The sequence below is a fragment of the Chaetodon trifascialis genome, chromosome 8 (genome assembly GCF_039877785.1).
Source record: "Chaetodon trifascialis isolate fChaTrf1 chromosome 8, fChaTrf1.hap1, whole genome shotgun sequence".
Taxonomy (NCBI): Eukaryota; Metazoa; Chordata; class Actinopteri; order Chaetodontiformes; family Chaetodontidae; genus Chaetodon; species Chaetodon trifascialis.
The window spans coordinates 21,344,964-21,368,225 of NC_092063.1; the positions used below are offsets into that span (position 1 = coordinate 21,344,964).

Sequence of the window (23,262 nt, forward strand, 5' to 3'; positions counted from 1 at the left end):
CATCGCCCTGTGGAAGATGAAGATAGATGTAGAACAGGCTATTTTCTATCAATTTGGAGGAAAAATCCAAAGTATTTCTATTTCCTGTTGTGGTTCTGGGGGAGAATCTCGCCTGGTCTTATCACCTTTGGCCTGATGAGTGCATCCTCTCCCAAAGAGTTTCCTGAGAAGCTGGAGGAGAAGGATCTTATTAGGAGTCAGAGTGCCCTCTGTGGGTTCTAAACGGAAAAACAAGGGGAGAGGTGGGAGGAGGACCCTTGCCTTTTAGTAGAAAACCCACAAAAAAAAATAAAAGATATTAAATTTGACATCAGACTGAGGCTCTTCTGTTTTCAAACTCAGCCAAATGAACAAACTGCACTGTTGAATGAACACAGCTCAGCCACAGTGGTATCTGTACAGGGTTTAATGGCACACAAATGCCCATACAGTACATAATGATCATCATGAATCAAACTTCTATCTCGTCATGAGTAAACTGAAAAGAATGTTTAAGTTAGTTAAAGGCAGACCACGTTCATGAAAATTGTCACATTAATACACAATGATACGACGGACCGGTGCCTAAGAAGCGTACAGTGTGTGAAGTAAGAAATAACTTATTACAATATGGCCACTGTAGAAAGCTTTCCGCTAGTGATTACGGTATTAAAGGTGAGGAGAGTCATTTGAAGCCACAACGGCATTTTGACTTAAATGATAATCGTCAGGTAAAAACAGAGCTCTTAAGACGCTCCCTCATAGACTTAAAACATGCCACTGGAAAATCAGATCATTCTACAACAATAACAAGAAAAACTCCTTCTCAAAGGTTCTGCACTGCGCCAGTACACTGTTCAGTGGACACATATTTGAGTCGAGTGCTTCTTCTTGGTTTACCAGTGAGAAAGAACGTCAAGTGTAACCTCGGGCTGTCGAAGACGACTCTTCACCAAAATGGACACCTGAAGACAGAAAAAGTCATGATTCACTGAAGTCGAGCAAAGCCTCCCTGACTGTCTGCAGATGAGGTTATCATGTATTTGTTTTTATTTCCTGTACTGACCATCCAATGTAGCACTGGCACAGGTTCTCATGTGATGTGGCCTGCTTGATGAGGAGCTCCACCTGAATGGGCACATCCAGCGTCTCGTCATGAGAGAAGTCTCGGCCTGCAGGGAACAAACTCGCATCAAAACACTGGATCTGTGCCAGAAAATCCACTCTGGTAAAGCCTTCAAACTTCAAGGACTTCCATCAGTGACACCAAAGTATTTTGGGCTTGCTTAAAAGCTTGTGTCTACAGAAAAATGTGGGGGTTAGCATATGTTATAAAAGACAGTGTACGTTAGTCACATTGGTATTTTTCTGAATAAGCATTGAGAAACTCAATCTTTCACTGTGCACTTGTTTCACAATAAAGAAGTTCAGCTTTGTTTTTTCGAGTGGGAAAAATGATGTGTACAATGAGAACCTCTGATTTGACCTGAGAAAGTTTAACAATGCTAACTAGATATCGGTATTTCTTGCATAAACTTGTGTGATAAAAAAATCAAAGTAGAAAAGCTAATATTTTTCCGGAGCTCTGACCCTTTGTGCTTTTTGAGCGCTGTAATACGCACCTGTCAGTTTGTCTCTCACTCTGTTGATAATCTGAATAGCCTTCTTGTTGAGTGCCTCGGGTTGCACCAAACCGTCTCCAACTAAAAACAAAAACACAAACAGCCTGGAATCAACTATTAACACCTTAAGAAAAAGCAAATTTAAGTGCTCTCTGTCTCTCTCTTTGCAGTTGAACAGCAGTTGCAACAATCATTTACAGAAACAGCACCAGAGGTTGGCATTGTTGTGGTGAAACGAGCAGAGAAACTCCGAAGGGGAACTCACTGAAGGAGTGAATGGATTCAGGCACTGTGGTCCCTGGTTTCTTGTGTGTGGACTCTCCAAGGTCTATTCCCTCAAGGGCCTCTGCAAGGACGGCACACAGTCACGGGTTTAAACGCGTTCTTGCATCAGGCAGAAAACAGGAGGCAGCTCTGGCCACGCTTTGTGCTGCAGACTCACCCACAGATTGTCCAGCGGTGTACGAGTCCGTCCTGGTGCGGGAACGCTTGTTGCCTTTGGTGTTTGCTGTGAATGAAACAGGCGAGATGTGTGAGAGCAAGGATTTCTGTCCTTAACAGGATTACTACTCTTATGCTTTTTAAAGCAGTCTATATATTGTTTTTATGTTAAAAAACAGACCATATGTGCTGTAGATTGTATTTTCAGAATCCAGTTTTTGCAACATTTTGAAACGGCTTTTCTAACTGTTTTAAGGATCAGAACAAACTGAATTATTATTATTTCTTCAAATATAAGCTGAAAATAATGCCCCTCATTTTCAAAAACACTGACATATTCTACTGCTGCAGATCAAGTGTCTTGCTTCAGGCTACCTTGATAGTCTGAGAGTGTGCCAGAGATATTCATTCACTTTGTTGACTTGAATTGAACCAAAGACCTTTTGATGTCGACGCCCCTTCTCGAAGCTTCCAGTCTATTTCTCTCCCAAATACGAGCCAAATCGATTTCCATTTTACCACTGGGACAACACTTTAGTTTTTCAGCCTGGTCAGATTAAATTTAACGCTCCACTCTCTCATTCACTGCGAAAAAAGAGTTTCTACTGTACTGTAAGTGGAATACTTTGCGCTGACCATCACAATGTATTTTCCGGGCTTCACAGCCACTTCACTGTTACTGTGCAACATGTCATTTGTCTGTCGTCTGTGCTCTTTCACTGAGACTCTGTGAGACAGTGCTGAAAGTACTGAATGTGACCAGCTGATGATCTCTTACTGTCCATGAGCCTCCAGTTGAGCAGTGGGTCATAGACGAAGGCCTCCAGCACGGCCATGACGCTGTCCCGGTGCTCCCTCAGCACCTCCATCACCGTGTGGCAGGTGATCCGGTAGTTCCCGTCCAAACCCGTCACCTGGCAACAATTCACACACAGACTTTACTGATGGGTCGATGTATTTGATAGTGACGAGCATGATCCAGTTTGGTGTTTTGAAGTGAATTTAGATCGTTGCATCGTGCATTAAAATACATTTCTTACTTCTAAACTTTTCCAGTTACTTAAGAGATGATGCAACTTAAACCTCCCACGATGTTCAGTGTTATGCTTTCATTTGTAACTCCTTTTCTTCTCGGCTCATTAAATACAAGACGCAGTGAGTCATCGTGTCTGATAAAGCACCGCACACATGGCGAGATTAATTATTATTTTGACTAAAAAACAGGCAGAAGAAGAAGCTCAGACAGGATTCAGTTTAAGTCCAGCAGAGTACTTGCAGCTTTTATGTGGGGGGTTTTAACACTCAGATAATTTAAATGGTGTTTTTGACTTTCCACGCTGAAGCAAACATCTCTCCAGCTGCTTTAGGATGGCCTACACACACAGGGCGGCTGCGTACCTCCATGGCGTTGGTCAGCATCCTCGTCAGTCTGAAAGGGATCTTTTCAGGGAACTTCTCTCTGGTCATGGCGACCTGGTTGAAGGTACAGTCAGTCTCAGATAAATAAAATAATAACAATCTGTGGATAATGTATTGAAAGAAAATCTCCTCTCACCTCAAAACAGTCTCCAAAGTCAATGTGGAGGATTTTGCCGCTTAACCGGTCTAACATCAAGTTTGAAGGATGCCTGGAGAACAGAAGCATTGTCTCCTTATTGATGATAACTGTCAAAATTATCATTCTAACAACCTGCTCAAAATAATAAGACTTCAAATGTCTGTTTGAGACACCCACCTGTCACCCAGTCCCAGGATGTAGCCCACCATGGACATCACGGCCAGGGAGCGTGTGTAGTTGGTCCTCCTGTCAAACCACACCTGGAGGACAAACAACATTTGCACCTTCAGGCTGACAACATGAGAGCAGAACAGTGTGGAAAGTGGCACAGAGATCTCTGCTTCAGACATCTTTGCAGACACTTGAACATGAAGAACATCAGGAACACAAGGTACTAATGTTCCAACAAATGGATCCAATTTGAAGGTCTGTTTGTTATGTCCTGCTAAGTTTGAAAGTAGGACACACAATCCAGAGCACTGATTCTCCAGGGAACACAACAGTTTTATTTACAGTTACGCTACAACTATATTTACTTTGATAATTAGATAAGTGAGACACACTGTTTCCTCCGCAGATGAAATCAAAAGAAAAGCTTTGCGAAATCACTGCCAATCCAGGTTCTTAGGAAAAAAGGAGTTTGTTGTCTTTTCTTAACTGACCCCAGCTGACGGAGGAAAGAAGCAGAGCATCTCACCTCAGAGCTGGGGCTCTTGAGCCACAGGAGCTTGGCCAGGTCATCTCCGGCCGTGTTGTTGACGGCGTGCTCGAACACCTCCACCTTCTCCATCAGTGTCAGGTGGTCGTAGTCTGGGGCCATCTGAAACACACAAAGCCCATTATGAAAGCACACTTCACACTTTGGATGTGAACCAAAGCACCACGCTGCCTCCCAGGTGCAAGTCAATGATAGACTGGAATGTGTCAAAAGGATAATGATCCTTGTCTTTAACCGGGGTCTCCACCACCATGACCACTGGTTATGTTAAAACATAAAAATGTGAGTGAAGTATTTCACATGGTTCACACACGCCTGCATTCAGATTTCTGCTGAACTCTGGCTTTAATTACTGATACATCACAGCTACTGTGCTTTTTGAAGGATATAATTGAATGTATAGCAGGTCAGTTATTCTGATGGACTCTTTACACTGAATGTTCACACATACTACCGTGAAACAAAGTGAATTCAAGCGGTTTTAATATTGACCCCGAACATTCGACTTGTTAATGTAATTACAACTAGAAAACTGTGTTAATACTGAAGAACATGAGCCTGTTTCAGGCCAAAGGTAAAGTTGTGGTTTGAGAAAGAAACACTGTGACAGCCACTCTAAAAGATTACAATCTATCATGGTTTCACTGTCCTGCCTTCCTCATCCTTTATCAAACCTGGCCTGACTGATTGACTGGTCAGCTGAATATCTTGCCACTTAGAGGGCTTAAACTGAATGTAAGACATCATTAAAAACTCAGACACTATTAGCAAATTGAAAATAACCACAAAGAAGTCTTATTTAAAACACGGCAGCACAAGGAAAATATGTGCACAGGGCAATTTCCACTGATGGTTTAATTGCTTCAATTTGTTCTCACATCTGAGTGAAATTACACTGCAAATTCCACAGGTCATGTTTTGAGTTCACTTTTCATTATTACTGATGAATCTAGCTATTCAGCAGGCATCTTTGAAAGTATGCCCAGTTTTTCTGAAGCAAAAGGCCTGTTTTTCATCTGCAGTTAACAACAATGAGCCCTGTTATTTTATTCTGAGATTAAAGGACAGCAGACAGGCGGGTTGGGAGTGACATTTCCTGCTCGTCTAAGCACAGTCTGACAAGGTCTGTTTTTTTTTTTAATTTATCCTGTTGACCAGTGAATCATGGTTGGGCATGATTTCATCATCCTGCTGTGGACCAATGAGACTTGAACTTCAGCCCTGCCCTTCTCCTGTGGCCTTGATGTTTCTTTGGTTGGCATCACGCCTTTTCAGGGTAGCGCTTTCAATCAAACCACTCTCAAGGTCTTAACCTGCTCTGTCTCTGCTCCCATGTGTCATCGGAGGCACTTTCACTTACTGTAGTGACATTTTACTGAGAACAATTATGCATGTGCGTGTTCGCCTTTGACTAATTGGGCTTTTTGAGGCAGAAATATGTACTTAATTTGTGACAATTGAGGACCTGTAAATGTGTTTTCATTAAAAACTGATTGGTATTCATCAGCATAATCACTAAAAACAGATGCTTCCTCATCCCTGATGAATCTATTCAGCATTTAGCATGGATGTGTTGAATGAGACCAACTGCTGGAACAAGACGATGAGTAACATGTGAGAACATAAGCTCATTTACACATAAATGCACCTGTTTAATAACATACTATGGTATAATGTTGCTAGGTGAGTTAATTGGCTGAAACAGAGAAAACTCGAATGATGCAAACTAACACAAATGGAGGCAGGACATGAACACAGTCTGCTTATTAAAATGCAGGAAGTAGAAACCTGATGGATGTTACTGGCTCCTCACCCTGAGCATGATGCGATGTTCAATGTTGAGCAGAATCTTTTTCTTCTCTCTGTAGTCTCTGATGAGGGCATGCAGGGTGTCACAGTGGGGCACCCAGCCAATCAGGCCTGAGTTGGTGGACAGGGGGATCACGGCATAGCGCTGAATGCTGATGAATGCAACACAAACAAGCGCATGATTCATTGTCAAGGTTTCTATCATTTTGCTTTTTCAACTTCATGTCCTCAACTGTGAGTCAGGTCAGTGTTATTAATATATTGATATAATGCGACAAAGCCACATATCACACACACACACACACACACACACACACACACACACAAAGTGGATTTTATAACCCCTGTCCTATGCCTCCGAAAGCACAGACATATAAACACACACACACACACACACAGTTTGTGACAATACAACCACCTACTATGGACCGTGCAACATGTGCAAATGAAGCATAAAGCAGCATATTTATGATGTATTTCTGTTATTCCTAGCTTGCATACAGAACGCCACACGGTATATGTAGTGTAACGTAGAATATTATTTTGTTATTCTCAAAGATACATCATTCTTGTATTTAACTTTTGACTTTTAACCTTTTAATTTTTAACTTTCTAGTTTTGCTGCACTGTATTACCATATCAAACTCATGATTCTGATGCTTGAAATCAGTTCTTTACAGCACCGGCAGCCAGTGAAGTGTTTTCAGTCCAGATGTAACATGTTGTATTTTCCTTGTCCCAGTTGGCACTCTGGCTGCTTACTTTGGATGCGCTGCAGCCTACTTATTGTCTTTCTGGGAAGGGCTACAAAAGTGAGCGTATGCAAGCGTGTGTGCGTGTGTTTGTGTGTACCTACCTGAGGTTCTTGCGCAAGGACGCAGGGTCGTTGGCCAGCAGTGTGTTGACCAGACCAAACAACTGCATGACTCTCTCATCCTGCCTCAGGTCCTCGTGGCCCTTCAACAGGAACATGAACTCGTGGCCGTTACTGCCTGCAGAGGGCGTCACAAAACACAACGCTGATTGGCTGCTTGAAAAGGGTTAAGACATTATACGGTTGCTCCCCTCCTGCTCTGCAGCTGCACCTCTATTACCTTCTTGTGAAGTACTGTCAGGTGAGTTTGAGCAAGCAATAAATAATTTCATTTGAACCACATCGCTGCTACAGTGGGCTTTGTCCCAACAATCCCTCACTTTATGGTCACCCTTGGTTTGGAATGGCACTCCAAACTGACAGATAAGATGAGTTGTGGTAAAATAAGAGCTACGAAAAAGAACCTCACTTGTGATTTGTGCAGCAGAGCGAACACAGCATTATCTCGATCATCTCACGTGGAGTGGAAAATATGTATCTATGCACTGGATGAACTGTGACATCAACTCAGTCCTCTGGAGCAGTGTCAACTTTTTGGAGAGGAAAATGTATTTGATGATGTCACACATCTAATTGTTCCACTATCTTATTCTGTCCTCGGTGTTCTCAACAGATCATATTACAGTGATTTCACTGACACTGCAATTGCCATAGTACCTTTAATGGGGTTACCTGATACCTCCAGTGGAACGAGTAAGACAGAGTGCCTGTTCTATCCCCAGTCTGCTCCTAATGACATTCCCAGCAAGCAATGTATTGTGTGTCACTAGGGGGACAGAGTGCTGACAGTAAATCTAAACTGGTAGTGGGTGGCAGGTCTTAATCTGAAGTCTTGCTCTAGAGGTCAGATGATTTATTGGCTCATCATCTTTTACAGAATATGTTGTGTAACACTGACAGGGCACATCAGAACAAGGTATCACATTGTGGAAAAGAGTGAAGTAGAGTGAACCATTTGTTATTGATCATCTGAAGGTTTGGCTTCAAGACAAGGTAACTTTGTAGCACTGTGCCATTTTAGGAGCACTTCAGTGTTGTACTTCAAATCACAAAGCATAGTAGGGAATAAGGTTTCAGTCTTATTTATTTATATATTCAAATCAATGCATAGGACAGTGTTGCCAGGAATCCTGACAAAGACGACCTGCACCTGCATGCACCGTTTCTCTTGCCTCCACCAACCAGTCAAGTTGCAGTTTACATCTGTGTCTGTCCAGAGTCATGTAATATACACAGCGAAGACTCTGGAGGAATTTAATGAAAGGTATTAAGTGTATTTTTTTTGGTGAAACGGAAGTTTATCACTATACTGACATGTTTGATTTCAGTGAATAATCTCGAGTGAGAAACATACTGCCTGAGAGCTTCATCATATGGTGCAACAACACTCAGCCGGACCTCATATCAGCAGAACCAATGAGCATGTGCTGGACTACAATGCATCAAATATTGATGTTGCAAAGACGCTACAAATCGTAAACACACATCTTGAACCCGGCAGCACAGAAGAGCTATACAATCACCAGTTTCAAGGTGGACACCCAAGATTAGTGTCACCAATTCAGTATCTGACCATACGATGTCATAGTGAATGTAATGAAATTCCCTCCAGGCGTTCCTGAGATATCGCATTCATACAGATATCTGTATGTACAGACAGATAGACAGACAGGGGGACAGATGGACAAGCCAAAAACACAATGCCTCTGGACATGGCTATTGTGGGTGCAGAACCATAAAAACCATCAGTGACTCATGACATTAGTTTCCTGGAGTTTAAAAGACGTCATTTTTCTGTGGTGATTTGGATTCATTTTGGTGTTAACTTCATCTCACAGGTTTGATCTTGCTTCTCTTTGTAAAGCGGATTTATTACTCTGGTGTTTTATCCACATGCAGAACTTTGCCATGACTGATGAATTCAAAATAAATAATGGCCTTGGAGCTGTTTGTTGTTTGAGTAAAGTCTCCATTAATATTGAATTTTCCTTAACGCGATAGCCCACGCCTGCTGAAAGCGCATGACTTTGACTACAGATATTCTTTAATCTATTTTCCTAATATAATGGGTTCAGAGCCACAAGGCCTGTGCAATTTTCTTCTAATCTTACCCATGATGGTGAGTTTGCGTGGGCGCTGCTTGGAGGTGATGACCTGCAGGGAGGGGGCGATGGACTGGATGCGGATGATTGGCTGGTTGGGGTCATAAGTGCCTGGTACAGCCAGCTCCAGGTCCCGGCACATCAGCAGCTTCGGAGACACATATTGCAGCTCCAGGGAGGTCAGCTACGTGGAAATTGATGAGGTGGGATGTAGCACAGGAAGAAACAATCAGCTTTAAAGCAAAAAACAAAAAAAAACAAACAAACCCTGTGCTGGCAAAAAAAGCTGCTGCCAAAAGAGCCTGAACCAATATGCAGAGTGTTACAGATATTGGCTCATATCCAAGCTAAGATCTCATCTGGAAAAAAGGTGTTTATACACAAGCTTTAATATATTACTCTCACTTTCTATGCCCATCAATAAATGCATTTTCTGCTTGTCTGCATTCAGCCATCCATGATTTAAACTGCATCAAATCGGACTATTTACAGGCTTTTTAAGTTCAATTCTGAATGCTAATGTATATTTACTTCATCACAGCTGCAACCTGCTTTGGATCTGCCGTTTGCATGCATCCTGGAGGAGGTTCACTTCTATGTTAATTCCCAGAGGGGGAATATTTGCAATGCTGCCAGCATGTTACTTTGCTGCTGTGCATTGCATGCTGCTTACTGTAATGTCACAGCAGGGAGCATATCCGTGAGAGTAGGACCATGCCAGTGTGTCAAACAGCATTGTCGTCTCCATTTGCCATGTGAAGCAAGAGCTCCTGACAGAACTATTTTTAATGTCACTCTGAGATCAGCTTATATTCATTCCAGAGGCAACAAGACCTGCTGTAGGTTAAGTCAAAGCCATTTACTCAGGACTTACCAGACTGCCTTTGAACAGCACACCTAAGCAAATGAACAGGTTCACCACAACAGAAATGGCTAACACAGGCTCTGGCACACGGTGTTTGCATGTGCAAGCTCACAAAGAGAACATTTGTGTATACGCAACATTATGAGAATGTTAATGTGCAAGTATCATACCCACATGTTTGGCATATAAGAGACCATAGAAAGCATTTAGCCACTAAGTATATTGGAATGTTTGGACAAAGACGTTTAATGATCAAGTAAACAGCTGTCCATCTGTGTTTTGGCTCTTTAACTGTGTAATTCATCATCACGAAAGTGAGTTGCGTGAAGGATAACAGTACAATTACTAGTGCAAGCAAATAGCTGTGCCAAGTTCAGGTCATTACCACATGCAAACACCCTGAGGAACATTTGCTGCATCTTGTAGAAAGCAGATTTGACCTGACATTATTTAAATGCTCCTCATAACTTCGCAGATAAACTGGCTGCTGACTGTATAATATCAAAAGGAGCAATGCTATCCCATGATGTTCTGCCATTCCTCTTTGACTTCCATCACCCCTCTGTCTCATCACATCCTGCCATCTTTCAACATCTTTCAACACCATTTATTTGGCATCTTGTGCAGTACCTTCACCCAGAGAGGGAAGAATGAAAGAGGTCTCTTGCTTCTCTATCAGTATCTCCCAATCACTGCTGAATCACACTCCTCCTTTTAGATTTAACTGGACTAAGAGACAGTGTGTATAGATTTATCTGTCATGAGATCAAAGAACGAGGCAGGACATGAAAGACAGACTATATCTCATCACATCTGACAGTAGATTGGAATGAACACAGGAATGCAGAACTGGTGGATGTCAGCTCTAATTTTTCAGGAGCCTTGGAGTTGCTGTTTCAGCAGACTCTTATCAACCACATTTGTCTGATTTACATTAAATTGTACCGCTGAGGTTCACTGGCATGTGTTAGTGTCTCTTTGTTCTTTTGGTGAACATACCAAAGCATACATCATTTCTTTACTTAAATGTTTATATACAATATATATTGTACACTGACATCTGTGCACATAACTAAGGCAGACTGCAATAGCTATTAGAGTGCGGTAGGACAACAAATTCAATGCACTGAATCCACACTTTCACTCACCTGTGGCAGCTGTTTGGAGATGCGTCTAAAAACATGGTAGTAGAGGTCCCAGGCCTGCGTCAGGTCTTTTACGTTTCCAGAGCGCATGTACTTCCTGCACCAGTCCTGAGCCTCCATCAAGTCCCTGCCATAAGCCTGTAGCAAGAAGGAAAACAAACACACTCTGTCCCTGTACAATGACTCATTCAATTAAATGACAGCAATTTGCCAAAGCAGGACTTGAAAGTGAATGTTAAACATCAATGTTCCAACTTGACTAATCTGGGATTTCAGTAAGTACTTTGTTTTTAACAGTGCACATCTGCAAAGGCAGTCTGAATGGAAACATCTGCGACTGCTTGTGCAGACAGTGAGGGTCACTGGTATGACTTGTGGCTGTAAAGAAAATAGGTCAGTGTACAAACCACAGAGGATAAAATATATGTTGTTCAATGTACAATTTTCACCTTTTCTTCAACTTTTTAATATTGTAGTTTACAACTTTGAATTATAGTATATTAATGAAGCTTACCACTAATCCACAGAAAACACTACAAACTACTACAAATGATCTAAGTACAAATATAAAGCACATTAGATTTTCTTTTTTTTCACCTCTCGGGAACTAAATTTAGGAAATGCATCAGACACTAAATGTTCCTTTTGTGCATTTCTATTTGAGTTCGCACTGAATGTCTAAACAAAAGATTAAAAAGCTGCAGCTTCATTTGTGTTGTCAATTTTTCACATATCAAGGGAGACATGCAGAGGCTATAGTTTGCGGTATTACACTTAACAAGACTAAACTCTCAACTCAACCCCAATCTGAGAAAACACACACCTGGTTAAAAGAGGTCTCTTTCAGGGTCTGTGGTCCCCTCTCCATCATGGCATGCAGAGGCTCGAGCACAGCAAACATGCCCTTAACGTTGCGTTCACCAAAGTAAAGACGCGACGCCTCCTCAAGGCCCTCGTGCCACATCTCGTGCCACAAGATGGCCACTCGGATAAGCTCCTCACTCACCTGGATGGAGAAACAACGATGAGAAGGTCAGGCTGCTCTCTGATATTGGACCCCTGACTAAATGTGAATATGAGACAGATCAAAGAGGAGGAACTCTTGTTTTAGAGTTGATAATTCATGTCAGGATGCCAGAGGTTAACTGATCCACAGTCACTCTACATGGAGACATAACAGGCCAACAGAAGCTCCCATTTTGCCCTCAAAAGAGCAAACATTTACTACTCTTTTAAGTGAAACATGACTGATTTCACAGAGCAATGACAAATGATTCAATTTCTGTACCATGATGGCCTGCTGAACCAGAGTGTTGCAGTGTTCACACATGTTCTTCAGGATCTTGTTAGCAGCATTGTGGCGGGCTGTGGTGGTGGACTTGGAGGCCACAGTCAACGGGTAGATCAAAGCCTGGAGGCGAACAATCCAACAGTCACTGATCACTGACAGCACAGCTTTAAGTTACCACAAGAAATGACCTCCTGGTTCTGTTTTTGTAATGTGGAACAACATGAGCAGTAATGGGGGCTAGTGTTGATTTCATAACGAAAATCTTTTTTTTTCCCATGTCTGAGACATCGCCAACACCATTAAACACTAACTGTGACTATATTGATATGCACCATTGTTAAAGAACAAAGACTAAAATGTATTTAAAAAGTGTGTGTGCGTGAGATAGAGAGAGGCAGAGAGAGAGTGTGCGTGAGTGTGTGTCACTAGCAAAATCGTAACATGGTTAAAGTGTTTTTGGTAAGATAAGACTAAAATGGCCAGAGTTAACTAAAACTTGACTGAAAAACAGGATGAGGCTGACTAAACATTCTACCTAACGTTCACACCACTAACGTGAGCAGACTTACTTGCGGATGATACCGTCCGATGTCTGTTAGCAGCTGGTGGATGAGACGACCCACCAGAGCTCGAGGAGTGTCAATTCGAGCTATGAGCTGAGGGATCACCTGCACAGGCAGAGATAATGGAATAAAGAATCAAACCTGGCTTTACCTGTGAAGTGTAAAAAGTGTTTTTATTATTTTCTGGAAATGTATGTATAACATTAAGGAGATGCCAGTATTACCTTTTACTCTGTCCAAACCATCTCACTGATTACTTCATCATGTCTTACCTGTAGCCATGTGTCGATCTGAATGGTCTTGATTCCCTCCACCAGGGCCTCGTTCACTTCAGGCCAGTGACCATAGTCAAACCACAGAGTCAGAACCCTGAACAGTCCAACAAGTAAAAGACAACAATTAAATCTGAATCTTTTTTCCAGCTAATTATTATAGTTCACCACTAGAGGTCCTCCTGTCCTCACACACACCGTGTGTGCGTTACAGTCACTGAACTCACCTGAGTGTGTCCTGAAGGTTATTGCCTCTGGACAGGGAAATAGAGCGAAAGAAACCTTGAACAGCAGGAACTGTGTACAGCAGCAGTGTCTTCGAGAGGTCCTGTGGAGCGACAGCACACAGCAGACGCTTTCATGTGTATGATAACAGGGGGAAGGGGAAAACAGCTATACTGGAGGACATACTGTTCTGTAGTGTTGATGTATGTGGGGCAGTCCTGACAGTCACTATAATTTCAAGTTCAATATTCATAATTCTATCATTACTGGAGACAGCAAAGATGCTCCATTTGCTCCCAGAAGTCAGTGTAGTTGTAGCATGTGGGTATCTTAACAAAAGATTTCTACCTTGGTTGCACTGGGGTTGCTGGGAGAAGAGGAGAACCCTGAGCGGCTGATGATGACGGGTGTGAAGAGGGCTTCACTCTCTGTGACTCTCACCTCATTGACCTTTTTCTGGCCCGGTGAGGGCACGGGACTGTGGTCTGTGCTGTCCACTTCGCTGTCACTGTTGCTGGCTTCGCTATTAGCACTGGCACCACTGGCGTGTCGCAGCTTCTTCTTCTCGTCACGTCCTTGGTTTTGGTGCTTGTAGTGCAGCACTGCCTCAAAGTTCATTACTGCCCAGGCATGCCAGGCCTGTTGAGAGATGGTCCAAACTGGGTGAAACTGGATTTCTAAGACTGGAAATGAATTCCACATTTGATCATGATGTAATTTTCCAGTTTACTGAGGGACAGATGTCTCCCAGTGGGGGGAGACAGTCATTTATCTGCTCCAAACATATGAGTTTGATGTTTTGCAATGTTCAGCAACCAGCTTAGCAAATGTTGAAAGCTGAAGGCAGTTGGTGAGGACGGATGGGGAGAGAAGGGTATGTGGGAATAGGGATATCTGTGTTGCCTGTAGCACAGGCATGGACAATAAACAGAAGAGATGCTCTCAAGTCTTCCATCACCTCATATCTTTGATACATCAGAAGAGGCACAACAAGTACAACAATCTCATAAACAAAGTAAATCCGCTGTGCAGACACAAAAACTAAACAGACAGCTGTTATGGCCTGTTTGGTTAAAGGGCCATAAAACGGGGTCTAAATTTTTCCTGGAGACTCATCAGTGACAGGGCGACCTCCTGCCGACGCAGCTGGGATTTTACTACAGCCAGAGAGAGAAGTCAGAAGTGAAGGGTCAGAGTTGAAAGGGGAGGACTGACCTTGTACCAGTTGCGGTCGTGCTCGGTGGAATGGCTGTAATACTGCAGGACCTTCGGGATGGTGCTCTCATTGATGCCCTGCAGACTGAGCTGCCACTCCCCCAGCTTCAAGAAACATCTACATAGAAGAAAGGGAGAGACAGAAAGACATTTCATAAAAAATATTATCACTTAAAGAACTGCTTTGTTTTAGGGAAAACATGCCTGATCTGGTGTATTAAGGCCAGTTATTTTCAGTTTTTTTTTCCACTATATTCTGGAGTCTCCACTGACATTTACAAAACTGCAAGCTCACAATGAAGCAGTACTCAACCAAGCTCCTGCTAAAAGCCCTTGATCTTTATACTCTAAATAATAAATACACTGACATTTTCGAGCATTCATCTGAAATATCTAAACTTTTTGGGGGCCATAAAAGTTACTGAGGTCAATGTTGAGAACATTAGCAGTTAGGAAACAAAAGCACTACTGGGGACAAGTCACAAAGGAACATGATCACAAGTCGATAACCATGCTTATGTTGTCATTGTTTATAAAGAGTTGGCAGTGACGTTCAGTACACCCAAGTGCAGTCTATTAAAAAGCGAGATAATGATACAAGACTTGGAAATCATGCAGGCATTTATCAAAAGTCACTACGTAAGGCAGCAGTGCGCATCTGCTGAAAGGTTCTGGGACTACATCTGCAGATTTTCAATCCAATCATATCCAAACCACTTTTTCCTTTAATTCAAGCCAACAGTGAGATCTTTGGCATCCCTGAGGTGCACTGAGCTCTATCCATCACCCCCACAAACACAGAGGGTTAAACACAAATAGTCAAACTAGTTGTTTGGCGGGGCCAAGACGTATAATTCACATACAACTATACCAAACTGAGCACCTGGCTAGCACTGTACTGTCTACCCATCTGACAGCAGTCTAAACACTGTTTGCAAGAGTATCTCCAATAAATAGTCTGTTGGGATTACATAATACCTTCTGAGTGCTTTTCCATGCCAGTGTACAGTTTGGGTTCAGCCGTCTATGCCGAATTGTTTCCGTAAACTGTTGAGGCTGAACTTTTGGGGAAGAGGCAGGAGGAGGATGGGGTGTTTGAAAACGTGGGAAAAACATGTGTATTTAGACCGGAGACGCCAGACTTATTGATCTTACGTAAAACAGTGGTGAAATTACACTAGACTCTTTGGGGAGAGAGTGGAGGCGTCCACGTGATTGTGTGGACGTGAGTGTCTGACTGAGCACTCCAGGTGTGCTCCATACCACACAGCCGACCTGTATACATGGAAGTGTGTCAGAACGTCTGGAGAGGACCTGCCCTGACTGACATTATACAGGTGTTTTCCCGAACATGCATTCCTCAGTAAGCCAGAGTCACTGTCTGGAAGACTCAAACATGGGGAGAGAGAAGAAAACAACCCCTTCTGCCCATTGCCATGCTTGTGCATTGTCATGTATGATTTATGAAATGGGAGGGTGCACATGACTGCTGTGATGAGACAACTGCATGTAGGATTATACCTGTCTGCTCCCAGGTCGCACCTCTTGCTTGTTTTGAGTTTGACTAACACGACAGACGGAGCAGCGCAGTCACATTCTCTGAAAAGTAATCATTCTCTCTCATGCACTGGCACGCAGCTAACATTCAAACCAAAAGGAGTGAGCTTTAGATATCCCACTCAAATATTTCCATGAGCCCACAAGAGCATGCAAACAACTTCTTTGAGACTTTGAAGTCATTCCCAGTAATTTTAGGGGAATACGAGACTTTCCATTTTCTAATCCACTAAATCAGCGTCTGAAAATAAATGATAGTTATTTGAATGTCAAGCTTTTAAAAAAAATATATCTGGTGTTGTGTTGAGAACAGTGTGAAACAGACTCCATACTCCATCCTCTCCCATAGGGAGGTGAAGTGATGAGTGGAAAGGTGCCAAGTCTGTGCCAGGGCTGCTAGCTGAAGAGCACAGCACCCAGTGGGAGAGCTGTAGGTGCAAACACCAGCACTGTGGAGGACACACCTGGACTGTGACACCTGTAGGCGCTGTGCCATGCTCGCTTTGTGATAAGTAGCTGTGTGGGACAAGCTGCCAAAAGGCGATGGTTTTATTGAGAAGTTTGAGGTGAGACATTCAGAGAACCTGGCCAGCTTTGAAAAAGACCGCAGGACGCCAACAGACTAGTAAAAGGGGCTATGCCAGATTGGGTCATGCTCATGGAAAAGCAGCAGAACGCACTGTACATGACCCTGTGTGTTTACAACATGAGGGCAGAAAATACATGAGGTTACTTTTTCCTTACTTCAGCATGTTGCTTTGTGTTTTCTCCATTGTGTCTATGGACACTGACAAAAGGTCAGTTCTGAGATTTAATTTTCTGAACCACATCTGAATGCAAAATGACACATTGGCAGGAGCTTCACTGGTGATGCGTACCAAGAAACAAAAGCTGTGGAGACGATCTTATCTATGCATCCTTTGGCAGAGGTAAAATGGAAGCTTTTTTCAGGAGTACTGAATCAATTGCACCAATGCTTTCTTAGTACTTGCACTGGCGAAAGCTGATAAACTCTTAGCTTTAACATTCAAGTGAAGTCATTTGGGTCTGTTACAGTGATTTGATAAGGGTGTATTACTTGCAAGAATTAAGAAATTGTAATGTCAAAACTATTTTGTGTCATATAAAACCAAAAGATTGAAGATTAAGTCAGTTATCTGTCTCCACAGCAGTCTACTGAATACAGTACTTGAATCAGTTTTGGCAATAGTGAACCTGAACTTGATACAACCTTTCAAAGGTGAGATCCAATTTTTCAGATCCAAGCTAATTACAACATCTGCTTAAAAGTTTACATTTTGTTTAATGTTTTTTCTTCAAAAGCAATTTATTTTAACCAAATGATTGGGATTATGTCTGCATCACATGTTAAAACTGAAAAGGTCTGACATATGTAGAAACCTGATATCCACAATAGACTGGTTTCACAGCAGACAGTTCGACTTGTCATAGCAGGAAAAGCACAGGTGTACTAACATGAACAGTGCCTGTGTTCTGCTCAAGTGTCCCAGTGAGTCATGACAGTCTGTCCGTGAGCCAGTGTGCAAAAACAACAGGAGCCTGAAACTGAAGCAGCTAAATGGAATTCAGCCACCATTCATTCTATTATTTACACCTGTGCTTTTCTGACTGTGACGTGTGAAAATGTTTCCCATCACAAAGGTGGTGGGCTGCTGCTACTGTGCTTCAGGAAAGGGGCAGACCTGGCCATCAGTTTGTGGAGCTCCAGCTTGTGCTGCTGGTCCTCGGCTGCGATGGCGTGCTGGGCTTGCTGCTGCATCCCTTGCACAAAGTGCTGCATGTGCTGGAAGGCATCAATCTGGAGAGGCATGAAACAAACACCAACAGCAGGTTAAGATTCTGTCATTAAGAGAAATTTGTGGGCTTTCTGCAATCACTTGGAGTTTAATACAAGCATTTGTGATCAAAAGCGAACAGATGGTGCAACACTGACTAGCACTCATTTTGTCGTGACAGATTCGGCGTGTATTCTGCAGCCTCCCTCTGACACAGTGCTGTGGTGTTGTGTCGCCATATATTTATCTGCCTGTATAACTACACGCTATTTGTTGTGTTCACCTTACTGCTCCCACAGAGCTGCCTGTCTAGTCTAATGCAGGACAACAACTTGCATTCTTTTCTTTAATACATTGCTGCTGGACTCCCCAACTTATACTGTGACATCACCTTGTCTGATCCTGTATTGTTTTTACAAAAACTTTGGGAAAAGTCACATGTCTGACTAACTTTAAAATTCCACATGTGAAAATGAATTTGAAAAATGAAACCGGTCAGACTCTAAATCATCAGTCTCGCCTTTGTTTCTACTCCATGATCCCTGCTAAAGGACCCACTCTCCCAGTCATAGCAAGCATGATGAGTGACACGCTGAGCTAACGTTCCCTACAGTTTCAAAACAACGCAACAGCGGATGTGTCCTTTCCAACTGTGTGTGTGTTATTTTCATGTTCTGTCTGGCTTAGTACGCAGTGCAGCTGGCCCTACTGTAGCAACAGCAGCGATTACCCTCACACTTACCTAAGTCCCCTAATGAGACGTGCACTCTGGAGCCACATTCAACACCTGGCAATAAATGTGGGTGTGTTTATATGTGTTTGGGGGTGTATATACTGTATGTGAATGGGTGTGACAAATGACAAATGGCACAGGGCAGAACAGTTCAATATGAAACATATAATACAGTGTTAGGTCACCACTGACAGTAGCTAGGAGTTCTGGCGGGTGTTCTTGTGCTGGATGCTTGACCACAGAAAGTAAAAGTCTTCGGGATCAAATACTCAGATTTATTAGTAACCTATTAAGCGGTTTACTTCATCCACTGTTACCATGGATAAGAAAGATTAATAACAACAACAGCTGAGTTGTTTTTACTGAACCCCTCAGAAATTACACAAGACTGAACTGTGGTTGTAAGTCCCTACAGGACTCAAAATAATTAATGCAAATTCAACCAAAGCCTGCAATATTTATGAGCAGCTGGAATTTCTCAAATACTGTGAGTCTGTCAAATTTGTCAAAGGAACACTTGCAAATCTCACTAATCACAACACTGTCCAATATCACATTTTTTCAATTCACAACCGCTGTTACGAGACCAAATTAAATAAAATCTGACTTCAACTGCAATCAAATTATTTTATTACAAATATGTTAACAACCTTGTTGGCCAGCTGTTGCTTTCAAGTCAATATAAATCACTCCAAACGAGCTCTGCCAATTCAAGTCCCAGCTAATAATAAGTAATATCATAGAAACCTCACACTTTATTCATGGAGCTTGTTGGAGAAAAATTCCTGATGGGCCGGTTTGAAAGCAACATCACGCATCATAACCTTCTGGCGAGCTACCCGCATATACATCAATTTACTTAACATTACAAGAATTTAGCTATTACTATCACAGCAGTGCTCTTTGTGTTGTTAAACGAGGGATGTTTTAATGGTATGCTTCAGTTTCACTGAACATTTCATTCAGTCAAATTAAAAATTGATTTCTTTTAAATGTGCTATTTGCAGTTTGTCAAAGCCTTTCCATGGTCATGTGTTCTTTAACACACAATTTTTTGCTGCTCAGTTATTTTCAATAATGTGTCAGTAATTCAAAGTCTCCTTGTTCTTTTGTCAAATATGTCATCTAATATAAAAGCAACACATATTTACCAAATGTAAATTGTCAACGGACTTGAACAAGTTTGTTTGCTCCTACCTTACGGGCACTCTTCCACATGTACTTCATATAAGCGTAGGTGACGTGTGGATGGGCTGTGGGCAGCGGGTGATCGAGCTGTTTGGAGGGGTCAACACCCAGAAGGAGCACCAGGGTCTTATGGGCCAGGGCCTGGAGGGACGAAGAGGGCAACAGGAGCAAACGAATCATCAGGAGGCTCAAGAAGCCACACAGTTTTTATGGACCTCAAAACATTACAGAGCTCGATTGAACTTCTACCTTGACAGAAGTTTACGACTGAGTGACAAAAGCCAAGCAGTTCACAGAATGAGTAAGGACTAAAGATTGTTGGAATAAACACAATTCAAAAGGACAAAGTCTTTGAACGGTCCTTTTCTCCAACCCCTTGGATTCATGTTTCCTGCCATGTTTGACATTGGACAACCACATCTTGTTTTCCAGTTCCTTCATCTTGCTGAGGATTGTGACATTCAGTGTGTGTATGTGTGTGTGCTTGAATGAAAGAAGAGTGTGCAGAGAGAAAAATTGGCCAATTGTCTGCTATCCCTGGTAATCAATTAGAACAACAGTGAGGTAAAGGATGGAGAAGTGCACCACTTTAACAGTGTAGATATGCAGGTTCAGGTTTCTAAACAGTGTGATTGAGGGTGCTGTGTAACTTTGATCAGCGCCAACTTAAAACAGGTTGAAATGAAGTTGAATTCCATGGCTGGGGTTCATGGTTGCACTTAACTCCGTCAGAGCTTGATTTCCCCTTTTCTTTTGGACAAGACTGATTTAATCAACTCTGATTTATTCCTCCTGAATGTTATGGGATTATAATTAACTCAGCACGATCAGGGGTCAGATCAGAGAATACTGAGGGGCTTTGTGCAAGTGCATCAATGTACTGACCAGGCGTCCGCTCTTGCCGCAGAGGCTGGCATACTTCAACCAAGTCCTCATGTCCTCGTGGGGGCTGATAACAAGCGACCTGACCATCAGGATCCTTTGCCAGTCCTCTACGATACGCTGACAGCCCTACAGGAAAAACACACAAAAATAACAAGGGACAGAGGAGTTAAACACATTACTTTGTTGTGACTCCCTTGAAAGAGAGGAACCTTGTCGTTAAACTCAAGAGAATGAACACACGTGAGAGAGGGCTACAGTCTCAACTCTAGGGGGCTACTATTACTACCAGTGGTCCCTGTCTTAAACATGTCCACGTGAGTACAGGTTCACGTGCAGCTAAAACACACAAACACAGGCCTGTATTAATGTATCTGTACCATTCGCTCTCTCCTCTGTTACATATCCTCTGAGCCCCAACCTCTGAGGGCAGCAACACAGATAAGACACTGCAGTAGCCCTGCTCTCTGTGTGATCTGAAGACAGACCTACAGGGGGTAGACAAAATAATATAAACCTCTCATGAAAAAGGATGAAGCTTGGCTATAATTACAAACACTGTTACAAGGAGGGGTCGTGTTAGATTGCATGGCAACTAGCAGCCACAAACGCAGAAATCACTGACATCATGCTGCTGAAAAGCTACAGGGAAATGCCAAATTATCCAATTCACCCAATTTGGCAGAAAGGAGACACTGGGTATCATGGTGGACCCAAAGATGTGTGCCATGTAAAAACAACATTTATTTCTCCACGTTTTTTGTCTTCCTCTTGAATGTATAATATGGAATAAAGGCAAAGAGTTTACAAAAAATACAGTCTGTGTATCACTGGTGTAACAAATATTAAACCGACTGCTGCAGTCTATGAGTGAGAACATTACCATTAATCTTTTGGCACAGCATCCATGAGTAAAGAACACTGCTGACTCATACAGGAGGGGACAGGGGAAGTTTAAGCCAATGTCCTCAATTTTTTCTACGAGGAAAGCTAAAAATGTCTCTTGACCTGCATTAGCGGAAGCTGAGACACCAGAACTTGGACACCTCGAATCGCAACCCACAGCTCAGAGTCCAAAAATCTCACGCTAAGAACTCACTCTGATACATTTACCCAAAAGCAGTGGGGTGCAGTGTTTCCATACGCTCTGCGCTGCACCTCTAATCCTTTGATGAGGGAGAGACTGTTGTAGAGAGAAAGAGTAAAGGACTCCCTGACAGATGTGTGAGGTCAGCCTCCAATAAATCACTATAGAGAGGAGAAACCTGTCAGGCACTGCAGCCCCGGCACTGGTGCTGCTATAATGGGCCGTGGCTGTTTGCTCAGGAAGACCCCTCTTGATCCTAAATACCTCCTCTAACCCACCTCCATCTGTTCTGAATGGAAAAAGTCACGATGATCCAGACTATCTTCCCTTACTGCACAGGGGCTTGAGCGTGAATGCAATGGTTTCCATTCAACAATCAAGCTGATCTTATAGAAACATTTGAAATGTCACATCAGTTAGCATCAGGTGCATTTTGAACTGTTAAAAAAAAAAGAAAAAAAAAACACAGTTGAACTGGATGAAAACAAATGACTTTTTTGTCTTTGACAAGTTCTTGATATTGACTAATACTGTATGAAGCCTCTATACAAAGGCAAAAACAAATTAGTGCACTTCACAATACTATAATGCAGCACACAAATGGTTAAACTTTTGCAAAATGTTTGTCTGTTTATCGACCCAAATTGAATATTTTCTGACTAAGGCTTGTTCAATGTAATAAAGTACTAAATGATGGCCAGTCGCTCATTTTTGAGGATCATGACATTGCTGGCATTAATTCACATCCACATTCATACTCCACATGTGCTGCTGCAAAACATTTCATGTTCTGTTTTTGTTGCTGTAAAAATGAGCCTGGGCTGTTCTTAAAAGAAAAGGATAAAGAAGAAGAATTCAGTGACCTTCCGGTATTTGCACTCAGGATGTTATTAAACAAAATTTAATTTTGAAAAAGTATGTTGAGTCCTGTAGGCAGTCACATACAGTCTTCAGACAAATATAATCTTCCTGGGCTTCAGTGAGGGTAACGGATGATGCAGTTTTTTGTTTTTGGTAAAGAGGATTTTCCAAAATGTCAGTAACAGCAGCACTGGAGATGAAGGACAGCAATGCTGACAGGCACTGAGAGTGAGCTGTATTATACATGCTGTATTAAACTGTGCATCTTGGATGCCATGCTATCAAGAGACATTGAATGGTGCATTACAGATCAAAGGCATATTGGTTTGTCTGTCTGACTTAAATTCTTCCATCAACATGCACAGACTGTACATGGCTGAGGCCTCTCAAAGAATCTCATTTTGATTCAGCTCTAAAAAGGCCGACATGGAAAAGCTGAACTTGAACAGTATTATCTAAGATCAGATGGCATTTGTCTC

General features: G+C 42.4%; 1 protein-coding gene across 1 annotated transcript in view; it reads right to left on the reverse strand.

Moving 5' to 3' along the window:
- Nucleotides 1-391: 391 nt before the first annotated feature.
- mtor (mechanistic target of rapamycin kinase) overlaps nt 392-23,262 on the reverse strand; it is a 79,925-nt gene continuing 57,054 nt past the window's right edge. Inside the window, exons 35-58 of the mRNA XM_070967802.1 lie at nt 20,839-20,964; nt 19,963-20,094; nt 17,940-18,055; nt 14,680-14,797; nt 13,906-14,103; nt 13,467-13,567; nt 13,240-13,336; nt 12,974-13,072; nt 12,402-12,524; nt 11,937-12,119; nt 11,117-11,251; nt 9,113-9,287; nt 6,984-7,119; nt 6,132-6,279; nt 4,298-4,420; nt 3,778-3,860; nt 3,598-3,670; nt 3,441-3,515; nt 2,821-2,956; nt 2,044-2,109; nt 1,867-1,947; nt 1,602-1,682; nt 1,046-1,151; nt 392-944 (exon numbers count right to left, since the gene is read on the reverse strand). Coding sequence (XP_070823903.1) covers nt 929-944; nt 1,046-1,151; nt 1,602-1,682; nt 1,867-1,947; nt 2,044-2,109; nt 2,821-2,956; nt 3,441-3,515; nt 3,598-3,670; nt 3,778-3,860; nt 4,298-4,420; nt 6,132-6,279; nt 6,984-7,119; nt 9,113-9,287; nt 11,117-11,251; nt 11,937-12,119; nt 12,402-12,524; nt 12,974-13,072; nt 13,240-13,336; nt 13,467-13,567; nt 13,906-14,103; nt 14,680-14,797; nt 17,940-18,055; nt 19,963-20,094; nt 20,839-20,964 — 2,727 coding nt within the window. The 3' untranslated portion in view covers nt 392-928. The remainder of the gene's footprint in view (nt 945-1,045; nt 1,152-1,601; nt 1,683-1,866; nt 1,948-2,043; nt 2,110-2,820; nt 2,957-3,440; nt 3,516-3,597; nt 3,671-3,777; nt 3,861-4,297; nt 4,421-6,131; nt 6,280-6,983; nt 7,120-9,112; nt 9,288-11,116; nt 11,252-11,936; nt 12,120-12,401; nt 12,525-12,973; nt 13,073-13,239; nt 13,337-13,466; nt 13,568-13,905; nt 14,104-14,679; nt 14,798-17,939; nt 18,056-19,962; nt 20,095-20,838; nt 20,965-23,262) is intronic.